The sequence below is a fragment of the Leucopleurus acutus genome (genome assembly GCF_964270905.1).
Source record: "Leucopleurus acutus genome assembly, chromosome: 16".
Taxonomy (NCBI): domain Eukaryota; kingdom Metazoa; phylum Chordata; class Mammalia; order Artiodactyla; family Delphinidae; genus Leucopleurus; species Leucopleurus acutus.
In genome coordinates, this window is record NC_139158.1 from 86,067,405 (window position 1) to 86,084,154 (window position 16,750).

Below are 16,750 nucleotides of genomic sequence, written 5' to 3' on the forward strand. Positions count from 1 at the left end.
GGCTAACTGGCTCATGTGATTGAACGCACAGGGCGCCTTCAGGCCTAGCTGGATCCGGGACGCTCCGGGCAGGACCCTCGCCGAGGGCACGTGGGGACCTGAGGTTTGGGTTCGGTTCGTCGGTCCGCCCACCCTGGCACTGGTACCGTCCCCAGCCTGTCGCTGCCATGTCCCTGCTGAGGCAGCAGTGACCAGAGATGACCAGCCGCCTTTGATGGGCAAGAGGGAGGGGCACTTACTCCCTGCTGGGTCCGGAGGCACAGCAGTCGCGAAGGAGGGACCCCTGCCCTGAGCGAGGTCCTGATGTCAAGGGCCCGATGGATGTCTGAGCATATGCACCTGTCCACACACGTGGAGACGGATACTGACCGTGCAGCTGTCGGGGGGAAGCGGGTTGAGGATGGCGCTGCCGTGCCCTTGGGTACCTTGTGTGCCACATTCAGAAAGAGGCCTCCTGGCATCCTGGCTGACGTCGCTGCCTTGGCGGCACGGAGCCGTCTGCATTCACCCATCACAGAGGCGCCAACCCGCACCAGGAATCCCGCGGCCACTCCAGCAGCCTCTGGTTTGCTGTGTGCCACTGGGGACATCGTGAGACTCAGTGTCCCCACCTGTGAGATGGGGCAGGGCCACATCACCGAACGAGTGAGCAGGAAGGGAGAGCACTTCCTAGCCTGGGACAGTCACCGCGCTTCTCCCTCTAACCTGCCCAACACCACCCCGACCCTGGGGACTCACGTCGTGCCTGTCCCCGCTTCCCTGTCTGGTGAGCCCCACACTCTGCTTTCAAAGCCCCACACATCTGCTCTGATGGTACCTCCAGGGGAAGCCTGTCCCCGCTCCCTGAGTTCGTTTATCTCATGAACAGCTGAGAGGACCTCTCGCCACCTCACCGGGTGGTCGTGATCCCACCTAACAGAGGGAGGGAGGGGTCCCTGTAAATGAAGGATGGATGGATGGATGGATAGATGGATGGAGGATGGATGGATGGATGAGTAGTCGGGTAGGTAGATGGAGGACGGAGAGAGGAAGCAGGGAAGGAGGCAAGACTTAATCTGTTGTGGGAGGACTTTCAAGGTGTGACGTAGCACCCAAGCAAGTGTAAGCTGTTGCTTTGATTTTTTCATGTCTCCTTGGGCGCAGGTTCTAACCATGTTCACAAAAAACAGCATCAGCTGTTTAGACGTGTGCTCGGTTCGTGTAACGAGCACGGACTGAGTGCGTTCTGTGTACCGGCTCCAGGCTGGGCTTCCAGGGGCCCAGCCTGACTGTGAGGCCGACCTCGGGATGCTCTCCATCTCCGAGGAGAGTCAGGCCCATGTTTGTTGAGTGACTGTCAGAGGGGTTGATCCCAAGGACTGTGGGGCTGTGAGGAGGGCAGGTCCATTCTGCGGTGGGGGAGGGGGTCCCCTGGAGGCGCCGTCACAGCCGGTTCTTGGCAGCGGGAACAGGGGCCCAGCACGAGGTGGGTCCCCAGGGTCTGGCTGGTGTCAGAGCAGGTGAGGGGGGAAGAGCAGTGACTGTCCTGGTCTTGGGACTGCTTTCCTGCTCGCTATTTCAGGCACGTGGCCCTGCCCCCTCTCCCAGGTGGGGACCTGAGCCCAGCACGGCACTGGGGCCCCTCCCCTCTTGCCCCCTACCTAGGAGCCTGTTCAGAGGCCCCGATGTGTGCTCTCCTCACTCTCCTCCTCCAGATACTTCATCCCTTGAAGGGACGCCCCAGCTGTGTGCCAAGGAGCTGTTTCCTGCTCCTCTGAGAGGCTCACTCCTGGGGGAGGCCTCTTGGAATAAGAGCCGGGGCGGGGGGGAGGGGAGTTAGCACCACCACCCCCCAGCTGCACGCCGGCCCTGGGCACGTGGACTGCGGCGCTGACAGAGGTGGAGGCCAGACATCCATCTGGGTGGGAGACAGTGTGAGCCCCCCGAGCCACCTCCCAGCTCTGGTCCACACCCTCCACTCAGCCCTCACTCATCCTGTCACCTCTGGGCAGAACAGCCCACCACCTCCTGGAAGCCTCCCTGGTTTCCCCGGCCCTCGTTCCCTGAGAAGTTTGTGGCATCACCGTGAGGCCTGTCCGGGAGGTACCTGGTCTGTGATGCCTGATGTCAGAGCCCAGGGCCACCAAACGTCTTGTATTTTTTATTGAAGTACAGTTGATTTACAGTGTTGTGTTAGTTTGAGGTGTGCGGCAAAGCAATTCAGTTATACATATATAAAGCCATATATTCTTTTTCATATCCTTTCCCATTATGGTTTATTACAGGATATCGAATACAATTCCCCGTGCCGTACAGTAGGAACTTGTTATCTATTTTATATACAGTAGTGTGAATCTGTTAATCCCAAACTCCTAATTTATCCCTCCCCTCCCTTTCCCCTTTGGTAAGTTTGTTTTCTGTGTCTGTGAGTCTGTTTCTGTTTTGTAAATAAGTTCATTTGTACCTTTTTTTTTAAGATTCCACATATAAGTGAGATCATGATACTTGTCTTTCTCTGACTGACTTCACTTAGTATGATCACCTCTAGGCCCATCCGTGTTGCTGTAAATGGTATTATTTCATTCTTTTTTATGGCTGAGTAGTATTCCATGTATATATGTACCACATCTTCTTTATCCATTCATCTGTCCATGGACATTTAAGTTGCTTTCATGTCTTGGCTATTGTATACAGTGCTGCTGTGAACATTGGGGTGCACGTATCCTTTTGGGTTATGGTTTTCTCCGGGTATATGCCCAGGAGTGGGATTGCAGGATCATACAGTAACTCTATTTTTAGTTTTTTTAAGGAACCTCCGTACTGTTCTCCATAGTGGCTGTATCAATTTACATTCTCACCAGCAGTGCAGGAGGGTTCCCTTTTCTGCACACCCTCTCCAGCATTTATTGTTTGTAGACTTTTTGATGATGGCCATTCTGACTGCTGTGAGGTGGTATCTGTTTGTAATTTTGATTTGCGTTTCTCTAATAATTAGCGACGTTGAGCATCTTTTCACATGCCTCTTGGCCATTTTTATGTCTTCTTTGGAGAAATGTCTGTTTAGGTCTTCTGTGCATTTTTTGATTGCGTTGTTTGGTTTTTTGTTATTGAGTTGTGAGCTGTTTGTGTATTTTGGAGATTAAGCCCTTGTCAGTCGGTCGCATCATTTGCAATTTTTTTTTTTTTTTTTGCGGTACGCAGGCCTCTCACTGTTGTGGCCTCTCCCGTTGCGGCCTCTCCCGTTGAGGAGCACAGGCTCCAGACACGCAGGCTCAGCGGCCATGGCTCACGAGCCCAGCCACTCCACTGCATGTGGGATCTTCCCGGACCGGGGCATGAACCCGTGTCCCCTGCATCGGCAGGCGGACTCTCAACCACTGCGCCACCAGGGAAGCCCCATTTGCAAATATTTGCTGGCAGTCTGTAGGTTGTCTATTCATTTTGTTTATCATTTCCTTTGCTGTGCAAAAGCTAACATTTATTTTTGCTTTTATTTCTATTACCTGGGGGGACTGACCTAAGAAAACATTGCTACGATTTATGTCAGAGAATGGTTTGCCTATGTTCTCTTCTAGGAGTTTTATGGTGTCATGTCTAAGTCTTCAAGCCATTTTGAGTTTGTTTATGTGTATGGTGTGAGAGGGAGTGTTCTAATTTCATTGATTTACGTGCGGCTGTCCTGCTTTCCCCACATGGGCTGTGGGTCTGGGAAGGAGAGAGAGAAATGGAGGGACTCACGGATGGATGGAGGAGTGGATGGAGGGAGGCTGGGAGGGAGGGGAAGAGAGTGGCAGTCTGTGACCGTCTGCTGTTTATAATTCCTTCCAGAGCCCCCTGGGGATCCTGAGCACATTTCCCTGAATCGTGGGGCTGAGAAGTGGGCTCTTCCCTGAACCTCTTAGGGGAGCGGGACTTGGGATCGTTCATTCCTTGGAGGCATTTCAGAAGGTCCCTTTCTGCCCTGGACCCCAGAACCCTCCCTCCCTAATGGTGCCAGTGAGAGGTGGGCTGTGGTCCCAGCAGAGAGCTGCCCACCAGGCTCGTCCTCACCTGTCACAGTTGGAAACACCTGCGGCCTCTGCTCAGAACAGGGGTGTGGAAAGGCCCCCTCTGCTGACCTGGGGTTGCTGCACCAGTGGGTCCAGGTGGAGAAGGGCTGGGCGGCCCCTTCAGTGCCCAGTGAAATTCGCCATCCCCATCAAGCATCATTTTGCCTTTTGAAATTCACACCTGCATCTGAACGCTAACCACTCCTTCCAGACTGTGTTCAGACACGGTAATGCTGGTGTTTGTGTGCCTGCAGAGAGAGGGGAGAGGGCTTGACTCCCTTCTCCTGTTTGAATTTCTGGACTGAGGCTGAACTAGACACTGAGGATGCTAAAGAAATGAGGTCCCTGCAGATACACGTCTGGGGGTCGCCCCTCTTTACAAACTGTCCACCCCTGGTCTGGCAAACCCAGCACAGCGTGCTGTGTGCTCCAGGCCCCCTTTTCCTTATTTCTACCTCGATCTACACCCGTGGAAGCCAGGCACTGAGGTGAAGGCAGAGACCTCACCACCCACCGCAAGTGAGAACTTTCTTCTGCCAGGTCACCTGCCGAGCGCCCCCGGGCAGGACGGGGACCCAGCTGAGTCCGTCCGGGGAATGTATTTCTTTAATGAAAGTATAAACAGCCTGTAAACTAAAACCCAAACTGATGCTGTCTTCCTCCCCCTCATGCCCTTCCAGAAAGTTCAGCAGTACACAGTCATTGTTCAAGCGACAGACATGGAAGGAAACCTGAACTATGGCCTGTCCAACACGGCCACAGCCATCATCACGGTGACAGACGTGAACGACAACCCACCCGAGTTCACTGCCAGCACGGTGAGTGCGCGTCCCCTCGGAGACGTTCCCGGGCCTTCGGGCTGCTTCTCTCTCTGCTGCCACCTGATGGAAGGAGCTTGACAGACGAATAGACAGACAGGCTGTTAACAAAGGCCCAAGCGGCGGGGTGCTGAGCGGGAGAGGAGCTCCGGGTGTCTGCAGGCCCTGATACTGACCACTGGCTGACACCTGGAGAGGCTCCCAGGGCAGAGGGAGTTGGACCCTCCTCCTGAACCCGGAGGAGTTGACTGGCGGTGTTTGGGCTCCAGGGCCAGCCAGTGTGGGCTGTGTGCATGGCTGCACGCCAGGCAGGACTGTCGGGGGGGATGCCTGGGGACAGGGCAGGTCCCTGCGGCAGGACCGCAGCTGGCCCTCCACGGCCCACCATCAGCAGGGGGGCAGCGGGGCGTGGGGGACACATTGTACGTCCTGCCCCTTCAGGCACGGCCAGCGGGCTGTGACCAGGCCACGTGCCAGGCTGCCCAGAACCTAAATGACCACAGGAACGCCCTAGCCGCAGAGCCGAGGAATCACAGAGCCACGAGTCACGCGCTCCCAGGTCCTCTGAATTCCAAAGGAGCTGCGTCTTTTGGGCCCCCCGGAGTGGGGTTGCTGACAGAATGGGAACATATACCCACCCTGCGGGTGCCCGTCCAGAAATGCGGCAGATGCAGGGGGCCAGATGGACAGAGGGGAGGGTCAGTGAGGGCTCCCCGGGCAGTGCTGGGAGGTGGAGGCTGCCCCCTCCCCCCAGGGTGTCAGGGTTGCCTTCTCTGAGCCTCACTCCCGTGGCACCGAGTGGATGAGAGGGTAACAGCAGTAACAGTAACAAAAGAACTGGAGCGCAAGCCCAGCTGTGGAGCGCCCCTCACCCCCGCTCCACCAGGCAGCAGCCTGGGCTTCCTGGTCAACCTCTGGGCCCTACCAGCCCCTGAGGCTCGGGACCCAGTTAGGGAGGAGGATGCTGAGGCTCAGAGAGGCTAAGTCACCTGTCCAGAGCCACTCAGCCCACTAGGAGCAGCTGGGGCTGAGCCCAGGAAGCTGTGCTCTCATGCCACAGCGGAGGGGGTGGGGGGGACAGAGAGGAGACCCCTCATTCTCCCAGCGGGTGGGTCAGCTTGCCGTGAAGGCATCTCACAGGCCAGAGCCCCTCGTAGGGAGCCCCACCAGCGTCCCTGCGTGCCCTCATCCTGCTTCCCCACCCCGCCACAGGCTCCAAATTCTGGAGTCCCCAAATCCCACATCCCTGCAGTAAGGCATCTCAGAGTCCTAGGCTCTGTGTCCGGCTGGACCAAGCCAGAGGAGGGCAGCCTCAGCCATGAGGGCACAGCGCCATCTGGTGGGCAGATGGCAGATCGCCCCACAGAGGGAGCTGCTCAGGTCTCTGCCCCCTGGTTAGGGTGGGATGGCTTCAATTGTTTGCTCTCCACGGCCAGTGGGCAGTGGCAGGAAGGGCTCAGGAGCAGCGTCCCAGGGAGTCTGGACATGAGGAGACCAGCTCCTTGTTCGTTGCACTGAGGTCTGACGTGCCTACAGTATGAGGCACAAATCTTGAGTGAAACCTTCCCCCCGGCCAGCAGCAACCCAGGCCCATCGTCCAAGGTGAGCTTTACCTGTTCTAGGATGTCATGTAAACGGAGTCACACGGAACGCACGATTCCCTGGAGCCTCCCACCTGGTGGCATAAGGCCTCTGGGGTCCTTCCTTGTTGTTGTATCAGTTCAGTCAGATAGGGCCCCGCCCATCTGGGTTTTTTCTGTTCTCAGCTTGGACCCTTTGGAACTAGGAACAAGTTTTCATTGCCTCACCCGGCTTCATTTAATCATTATCTATCTCTTTTTTAAAAATTAACTTGAGTATTTGGTTAGGTAATTCACACACACAGTACAGTACCTTAAAAGGTATAAAATGACTTACTTTGAGGAGGAGCCCCTTGTGTTTTCACTCTGACCCCTGCGTTGTTTTTGGTTTTTCCGCTTATGATATGTCTTGAAGACCTTTCCATATCCACAGATTCCGAACGCCCTTGAAATTTTTTCAACATGTGTTTAGAAATAATTTTTCAAGCTCACAGAAAAGTTGCAAGAATAGAAACAGGGAAAAGAATAGCCTCACAGAGGGAAGACAAGATGGTGGAGTAGAAGGCCTTGCGCTCACCTAACACAAAAGCACGAAAATCACAACTAACTGCTGCACAGTCACTCATCAATAAACAAGAAAGGCTGGGGCTTCCCTGGTGGTGCAGTGGTTAAGAATCGCCTGCCAATGCAGCGGACACAGGTTCGAGCCCTGGTCCAGGAAGATCCCACATGCCACGGAGTGTGCCACAACTACTGAGCCCGTGCTCTAGTGCCCGCAAGCCACAGCTACTGAAGCCTGCGTGCCTAGACCCCGTGCTCCGCAACAAGAGAAGCCACCACAATGAGAAGCCCGTGCACCGCAACAAAGAGTAGCCCCCACTCGCCGCAACTAGAGAAAGCCCGCTCACAGCAACGAAGACCCAACACAGCCAAAAATAAATTTATTTTTAAAAACAAAAGATTATCAGCTGATTTTTTTCAGCAGAGACTATGAAGGCCAGAAGGGAGTGGCAGGATATATCTAAAGTGATGAAAGGAAAAGACATACAACCAAGAATACTCTACCTAGCAAGGCTCTCATTCAGATTTGATAGAGAAATCAAAAGCTTTAGAGACAAGCAAAAGCTAAAAGAGTTTAGCACCACCAAACCAGCTCTACAACAGACACTGAAGGAACTTCTCTACGTGGAAAAGAAAAGGCCACAACTAGAAACAAGAAAATGATGAAATGGGAAAGCTCACCAGTAAAGGCAAACGTACAGTAAAGGTAGGAGATCATCCACACAAGCATGGTATCAACACCAGCGATCGTGAGAGGAGGAGAGCACAAGTGCAGGACACTGGAAGTGCGTTTGAAATTAAGAGATCACAATTTAAAACAATCATGTATTTATATACACTGCTGTATCAGAACCTCATGGTAACCACAAACCAAAAATCTACAATAGACGTACACACAAAAAAGAAAAAGGAACCCAAACACAACACTAAAGTCATCAAATCATAAGAAGAGAGAACAAAAGAGGAAAGGAAGAAAAAAGACCTACAAACCCAAAACAATTAACAAAATGCCAGTACGAACAGACATATCAATAATTACCTTAAATGGGGGCTTCCCTGGTGGCGCAGTGGTTGAGAGTCCGCCTGCCGATGCAGGGGACACGGGTTCGTGCCTCAGTCCGGGAGGATCCCACATGCTGCCGAGCGGTTGGGCCCGTGAGCCATGGCCGCTGAGCCTGCGCGTCCGGAGCCTGTGCTCTGCAACGAGAGAGGCCACAGCAGTGAGAGGCCCGCGTACCGCAAAAAATAATAATAATAGTTACCTTAAATGTAAACGGGTTAAATGCTCCAACCAAAAGACGTGGACTGGCTGAATGGATACAAAAACAAGACCCATATATATGTTGTCTACAAGAGACCCACTTCAGACCTAGAGACACATACAGACTGAAAGGGAGTGGAAAAAGGTATTCCATGCAAATGGAAATCAAAAGAAAGCTGGAGTAGCAATACTCGTATCAGATAAAATAGACTTGAAAATAAAGACTACTACAAGAGACAAAGGAGGACACTACGTAATGATCAAGGGATCAATCCAAGAAGAAGATACAACAATTGTAAATATATATGCACCCAACACAGGAGGACCTCAATATATAAGGCAAATGTTAACAGGTATAAAAGGAGAAATTGACAGTAAATAAATAATAGTGGGGGACTTCAGCGCCCCACTTACATCAATGGACAGATCATCCAGACAGAAAATCAGTGAGGAAACACAAGCCTTAAATGACACATTAGACCAGATGCACTTAACTGATATCTACAGAGCATTCTGTCCGAAAGCAGCAGAATACACATTCTTTTCAAGTGCACATGGAACATTCTCCAGGATAGATCACATGCTGGGCCACAAAGCGAGCCTCAGTAAATTTAGGAAAATTGAAATCATATCAAGCATCTTTTCCAACCACAACACTATAAGATTAGAAATCAACTACAAAAAAAAAAAACTGCAAAAAAACACTAACACGTGGAGGCTACGCAATATGCTAGTGAACAACCAATGGATCACTGAAGAAATCAAAGAGGAAATCAAAAAATACCTAGAGACAAATGGAAACGAAAGCACTATGATCCAAAAGCTATGGAACGCAGCAAAAGCAGTTCTAAGAGGAAAGTTTATAGCGATACAAGCTTACCTCAGGAAAAAGAAAAATCTCAAACAACCTAACCTTACATTAAAGCAACTAAAAATGAAGAACAAACAAAACCCAAAGTTAGTAGAAGGAAAGAAATCATAAAGATCAGAGCAGAAATAAATGAAATAGAGACTAAGAAAACCATAAAAAAAAATTAAAGTAAAAGGTGGTTCTTTGAAAAGATAAAATTAATAAAACTTTAGCAAGACCCATCAGGAAAAAAAGGGAGAGGACTCAAATCAATAAAATTAGAAATGAAAAAGGAGACATTACAACCAACACCACAGAAATACAAAGGACCACAAGAGACTACTACAGGCAACTATATGGCAGTAAATTGGACAACCTAGAAGAAATGGACAAATTCTTAGAAAGGTACAATCTCCCAAAACTGAACCAGGAAGAAATAGAAAATATGAAAAGACCAATTACAAGTACTGAAATTGAATCTGTGATTTAAAAACTCCCAACAAACAAACGTCCAGGACCAGATGGTTTCACAGGGGAATTCTATCAAACAACATTTAGAAAAGAGTTAACACCTATCCTTCTGAAACTATTCCAAAAAATTGCAGAAGAAGGAACATTTCCAAACTCATTCTATGAGGCCACCATCACTCTGATACCAAAACCAGACAAAAATACTTCAAAAAAAAATTACAGGCCAATATCACTGATGAACACAGATGCAAAAATCCTCAACAAAACACTAGCAAACCGAATCCAACAATACATTAAAAGGATCATACACCACGATCACGTGGGATCCATCCCAGGGATGCAAGGATTTTTCAATATCTGCAAATCAATCAGTGTGATACACCACATTAACAAATTGAAGAATAAAAGCCATACGATCATCTCAGTAGAAGCAGAAAAAACTTCTGATAAAATTCAACACCCATTTATGATTAAAAGAAAAAAAACTGTCCAGAAAGTAGGCATAGAGGGAGCCTACCTCAACATAATAAAGGCCATATATGACAACCCCACAGCTAACATCGTACTCAATGGTGAAAAGCTGAAAGCATTTCCTCTAAGATCAAGAACAAGACAAGGGGACTTCCCTGGTGGCGAAGTGGTTAAAAATTCACCTGCCAATGCGGGAGACATGGGTTCAAGACCTGGTCTGGGAATATCCCATATGCCGCGGAGCAACTAAGCCAGTGTGCCACAACAACTGAAGCCTGTGTGCCTAGAGCCTGTGCTCCGCAGCAAGAGAAATCACCGCAATGAGAAGCCCGTGCACCACAGCAAGAGTAGCCCCTGCTCACCTCAACTAGAGAAAGCCCGCGCACAGCAACAAAGACCCAACGCAGCCAAAAATAAATAAATTTAAAAAGAACAAACAAGGATGTCCACTCTCACCACTTTTATTCAGCATAGTTTTGGAAGTCCTAGCCACAGCAGTTGGAAAAGAAAAAGAAATAAAAGGGATCCAAACTGGAAGAGAAGCAAAACTGTCACCATTTTCAGATGACATTACACTATACATTCATTGAGAATCCTAAAGATGCTACCAGAAAACTACTTGAGCTCATCAGTGAATCTGGTAAAGTTGCAGGATACAAAATTAATACACAGAAATCTGTTGCATTTCTGTACACTAACAACAGAAGATCAGAAAGGGAAATTAAGGAAACAATCCCATTTACCATGGCATCAAAAAGAATAAAATACCCAGGAATGAACCTACCTAAGGAGAAAAAAAAAAAAAAAACCTGTACTCCAAAAACTGTAAGATGCTGATGAAAGAAACAGAAGATGACATAAACAGATGGAAGCATATACCAAGTTCATGGATTGGGAGAATCAATACTGTCAAAATGACTATACTACCTAAGGTAATCTACAGACTCAGTGAAATCCCTATCAAATTACCTATGGTATTTTTCACAGAACTAGTACAAAAAGTTTTAAAATTTGTATGAAAACACAGAAGACCCTGAATAGCCAAAGCAATCTTGAGAAAGAAAAACGGAGCTGGAGGAATCAGGCTCCCTGACTTCAGACTATACTACAAAGCTACAGTAATCAAAACAGCATGGTACTTGCACAAAAACAGAAATGTAGATCAATGGAACAGGATAGAAAGCCCACAAATAAACCCACACACCTACGGTCAATTAGTCTACGACAAACGAGGCAAGAATATACAATGGAGAAAATACAGTCTCCTCAATAAGTAGTGCTGGGGAAACTGTACAGCTACATGTAAAAGAATGAAATTAGAACATTCTCTAACACCATACAAAAAATAAATTCAAAATGGATTAAAGACTTCAACATAAGACCGGATACTATAAAACTCCTAAAGGAAAACATAGGGAGGACACCTTTTGACATATCGCAGCAATACATCTTTGGATCCATCTTCCAGAGTAATGAAAACAAAAATAAACACATGGGACCTAATTAAACTTAAGAGCTTTCGCATAGCAAAGGAAACCATAAAACGAAAAGACAACCTATGGAATGGGAGAAAATATTTTCAAATGAAGCGACTGACAAGGGATTCATCTCCAGAATATACAAACAGCTCACGCAGCTCAATATCAAGAAAACCCAATCAAAAAATGGGCAGAAGACCTAAGTAGAAATTTCTGCAAAGAAGACACACAGATGGCAAAAAGGCACGTGAAAAGATGTTCAACATCACTAATTAGAGAAATGCAAATCAAAACTGCAGTGAAGTATCACCTCACACCAGTTAGAATAGAAATCACCAGAAAATCTACAAACAACAAATGCTGGAGAGGGTGTGGAGAAAAGGGAACCCTCTTGCACTGTTGGTGGGAAGGTAAATTGGTGCAGCCACTATGGAGAACAGTACGGAGGTTCCTTAAAAAACTGAATATAGAACTACCATATGACCCAGCAATCCCACTCCTGGGCATTTATCTGGAGAAAACCATAATTTGAAAAGATACATGCACCCTAGTGTTCACTGCAGCACCATTTACAATAGCCAAGACATGGAAGCAATCTAAATGTCCATCAAAAGATGAGTGGATAAAGAAGATGTGGTACACATATACAATGGAATATTACTCAGCTATAAAAAAGAATGAAATAATGCCATTTGCAGCAACATGGATGGACCTGGAGATGATCATGCTAAGTGAAGTTAGACAGAAAGACAAATATCATCATATATCACTTACATGTGGAAACTAAAAAAATGATACAAATGAACTTATTTACAAAACAGAAACAGACTCGTAGACATAGAAAACAAACTTATGGTTACCAAAGGGCCGGGGGATAATTTAGGAGGTTGGGATTAACATTTACACACTGCTATATATAAAATAGATAAAGAACAAGGACCTACTGTATAACACAGGGAACTCAATATTTTCTAATAACCTGTATGGGGAAAGAATCTGAAAAAGAATATACATATATATGTGTATAACTGAGTCACTTTGCTCTACACCTGAAACTAACACACATTGTAAATCAGCTGTGCTCCAGTTACAGCAAACAAAAAGGAGAGCTGCGCACACCGACCCTGTCGGCGCCATGCCGTGTGTGCCCGCTTCTCCTGTAGGTGCGCCCACACAATTCTTTCTGAGCTGCTTGGGAATCAGTAGTATGCGTGATGCCCTCACATCTAAAGGCTTCTGAGTGTGTTTCCTAAGAGGCTTTTCTCCGTCAGGAAAACAGCTGCTATCCCCTTTTTCCACCAGAGACACCTGAGGCCCAGAGGGGTAATTCGGGCTACCCAAGGTCACACAGTGAGACAGAGTCCAACCCACATCTCCGCCCCTGCCCCTCCTCCACCCCAGTCGGCCTCAGCCAGGCCCGGGCCCTGGAGGCCAGGAGAGCACAGAGGCCCTGCCTGCTTACTGTCGGGGCTGTGGGGCGGCGGCGTGGATGTGTGTGGATTGGCTAATGTCCCGGGGTCACACGTTATGACATGGCCCCTCGGGACGGGTGGAAGGCAGGGCCCCAGGACACCGTCTGCTGGGCTCAGTGGGGGCGGGCGGGCGCAGGCCCAGGGCTGGCTGCACCCCCTGCACAGCCAGGCTAATTTTATCGCGCTTAATCAAGAGCCATCAGCAGAAGCTGCAGAGGTGGGGGTGGGGATTTGCATGATCCAGTTCCTGTTCTGAAATGTTAATTAGACGTCGTTCTCCCTTCGCCTGCTCCGAGCCTGCGCTCCCTTGCTGCCACCGCGAAGCCGTCCCTCAGCACCCCTGCAGGGTGAGGCGGGTCCACCGGGGTAGGGCCGAGGCCCCCAGGACACAGCCGCAGGCCTGACCCAAGGGCCTCCCTCTGCCTCATCCTCAGGTCCTGGAGCAAAGCCCTGAGACCCAGCCACACACAGGCCCACGGGAGGGTCTCCTGGAGTCGGGAAGCCCCCTTCTGCCCCCCCCCCAACCCCCAGGTCCCTCCTAGCTTTGAGCCCTTAGGCTGACAGTCGGACCTCTCTGAGCATCAGAACGTTTTCCCCTCTTGACGCGTAAGTGTTACATGGCTCAAGGTGAAGCTGGGAGCATCCGCTCATCTACAGGGAAGTTTGTTCTCTGCCCTAAAAACGCCGCGGGTGCTACCTGACCCCCATCACAGGGGCACCGACTGGGCGGCGGAGCAGACAGGGTCCCGGCTCTGCCTTCAGCGGGTGAGGGGTTCACGGTGGAGGCACCAAAACATTCATTCCAAGTCCAGTTTCCTCATCTGTTAAGAAAGGGAGGATGGGAGTCTTTAAGGTACATCGCGCTACAGTTCAAGACTGTACGTGATAGGACATACTTGTCTTTACTGTATATTTGATTGGATGACCTATTCCCCATTCCAAGGCAAGCATGAATAAAGTTAAGCTAAATGTTAAAAAAAAATAAAGGGGGGGTGAGATCATGGTGGGTCCCCTCCCAGGGTCCTCTGAAGACAGAAGAGAGGGCGACAAGCACCCAGTAGCCCTTCTTTCTGGAAAGGGGGTGACCAAGCCCGTCTGTGAACCAAAAAGCTGGGGAGGTGCTTCAGGGTCCTCTCCCTGAGCTGGGGTCCCAAGGGCCACGTCCCAGGCGGCACTCACCTGTTCTCACAGCAGCACCGCAAGGAGGGGACAAGGCTCCAGAGTCACCACCCGGGCCCCGGGCCCCGGGCTTCTCCCTGTGGGTGGAGGAGGATGGATGTCAGCCGCCAGGTCCCCCGTTACGAGCCACTGGTCCCACCCGTCAGATTCTGATTCCAAACTCAGAAACCGACAGAAATCGTCACCGTTTTACTGGAGAGGAAACTAAATTTCAAAAGTTAAAATCGCCGGAACGCCGTGCCCCTGCCACCTCCCGCTCCCTGCACCAGCGCCGCGGCGCATCCCTGGGCCGGAGCCCCGGGGCCAGGCGCTGCGGAAGGATGGAGAGAGCAGGAGCTCGGAAGTGCTGTGGGCTGTGAGGGAGAGAAGGAGCGGAGGCTTGGAAGTTCTGACTGCAGACGATAAAGAAACTAAAGACAAAACAAAACAAAAAGTAAAACCATAGGAACGTCGGAGGAGAAGGCACGTTTTCCAACAGAAGCCAACGCAGCCCCGGGGCTTCCAGGGCGATCCCTGAGTTCCCGGCTCAGGAGAGGACTGGGTGGGGGGCACCCCCCTCGCATAACACCCTCAGTCATACCAGGGTCCAGGGCCCAGAGAGAAGGCAGCTGGGGGAGGGTCAGGTCCTCAGGCCTGAGCCGCGCTAGGACCAGCGATGGTTCGAATACTGGGGCCAGAAACAAAAGCATCATCTCAGGGAGTCTGGCATCCCCAATGGAGCAGGTGCCCTGGTGGTCCCCGGGTCTGTGGGGACAGGCCCTGCCATCCTCTGTCCTCTCGGCCTGGCTGAGGGGTCTTCCCTAAGTCCCGGCTGGGCTTCACTGTTCCCACCCAAATCCTCCACTCTGCTAATGTGACCCTCCCCTGGGAGCCCCCCAGATTTGTGCGGAGGAGCTGGGGTTGTGCTGGAAGGCCCAGGCACGAATAGGAAATCCACCCTGCCTCTCGAGATGGGGGTGCACGTGAATTCTGGGTTACAGCTATGCAAGAAATTCCAACACTCTTCCAATTCTTCCTTTCCCAAGTATCCGCCCTTACATCCCACGGGGCATGGGGGAGGCTTTCCCTGTGCCTGAAAACCCAAAAATTTAAAGTTAAAACTCATTATGGCTCTAGGGGAAGGTTAGTAAGAACACCCTGAGCCAGGCTTCCCAGCTAAGGCACCTCTTTGTGAACCTTTATTAAACTTGCGTGAATTAAAATAGACTTTTCAAATAAACTTCACCCGGAAGTTTGGAAGGAACTGGTCTCCGGGACATGCAGCTCTCCCCATGCCGTGAAACCACAGGCCCGTATTCTCGGGGGACCGGAGCAGAGTGGGTGGAGGCGCCCAACAGGGCCCCCATGGGGTGCACTGGAACTGGGCTGTGGCGGGGGGGGGGGGGCTGTCAGGTGACGGCACCAGAACCCACCCTGATTAAGCCAGTGGCCGCCAAAGCACATGAGGGGCCACAGACTCCGAGAGCCGCATGCATCAGGTCGGGGGCTCCGCCGGGGGTACCCCCACCTTCCGCTGCCACGGGGCGCAGAGGCCTCAGCTCCCATCTCCATCGCTGGACACGGTGCCACCACCCACCTTCTGCCACTGCAGGCGCCAAAGCACAAGGTCTCTCTGCCTCTCTTCTGAATCAAACTCATGAAGGTGTGTCCCACTGGCAGGTTCTAGATCACCTGACCAGGTCGTGGCAGTAGAGGAGGGCGAGAAAGCACGGTTCTGGAAAATAAAGAAGGGAATTCAGAAGGTGCTGGAGAGCCAAACAGCCTACTGATGTCCACTACACTGACCCTGGCAACTGAAACAAGAAGAGAATCTCCTCATCTCGCAGAAGCTGCACTGTCTTCAGGCATGGCTGGATCCAGGCTCCGGCAGTCACCCGGCGGTTTCCCTGAGCTGTGCTTTCTCTGGGCTGTGCCAAGGTCTCTTAACCTCTCTTGCTTCTGCTTCTCCATCTGCAAAATGGGGATAAGAATGGGGTTCTCCTGAGGAACCAGCAGAATAACGCAAGGGCAGTACCTGGCACAGAGTGGGCACTCGCTAACCATCGTTAGGGCTGCGCTGCTGTGAACACAACTGGAAATCCCCAGATATTTGTTCAAACTTTGTCTCCAGGTTTTGTGGCTCAAAAGCACACTGCACTGTGACAGAATGGCCACACGATTTGCATGGCCCAGTGCCAAATAAGAACGCAGGGGCCGTCATTCACAAAGTATGAAGAATTTCAAGACTGTGACCGCACAGCAGTAAACCGAGCTCGGGGCTCTTCTGAGCTGGGCCACAGCTGCACAGCACTGACTCGCCTGCTGAGAGGTGCTCAGATGTCCATCACCACCTCGACACCAGCACCAACACGCCCCGCCACGCACACAGTCTTTGCCTGCCCGTAACTACTGCGGCCACGTGAACCCCACTCACCGATGGGTGTGGTTTGCAGCCCTCACTGCTGCGGCAGGAAAGGGTTGAGGCTCTGTGTTTGATCATCTGCACATCTGCAGCTGCTGACCCCAGGCCCCAAGCCCGTGTCGGGGACCACCGGGACGTCAGGAGCCCAGAGATGGTTCAGCTCGGGAAGCCCTCTGCAGC

The 16,750-nt window shown here is 50.8% G+C and overlaps 1 protein-coding gene across 1 annotated transcript in view; it reads left to right on the forward strand.

Moving 5' to 3' along the window:
- The window catches only part of CDH4 (cadherin 4), a gene marked incomplete at both ends in the record, with an annotated part of 550,963 nt that overhangs the window by 519,491 nt on the left and 14,722 nt on the right, over nt 1-16,750 (forward strand). The window contains one exon of the mRNA XM_082857436.1: nt 4,709-4,846. Within this exon, the coding sequence (XP_082713562.1) occupies nt 4,709-4,846 (138 nt within the window). The remainder of the gene's footprint in view (nt 1-4,708; nt 4,847-16,750) is intronic.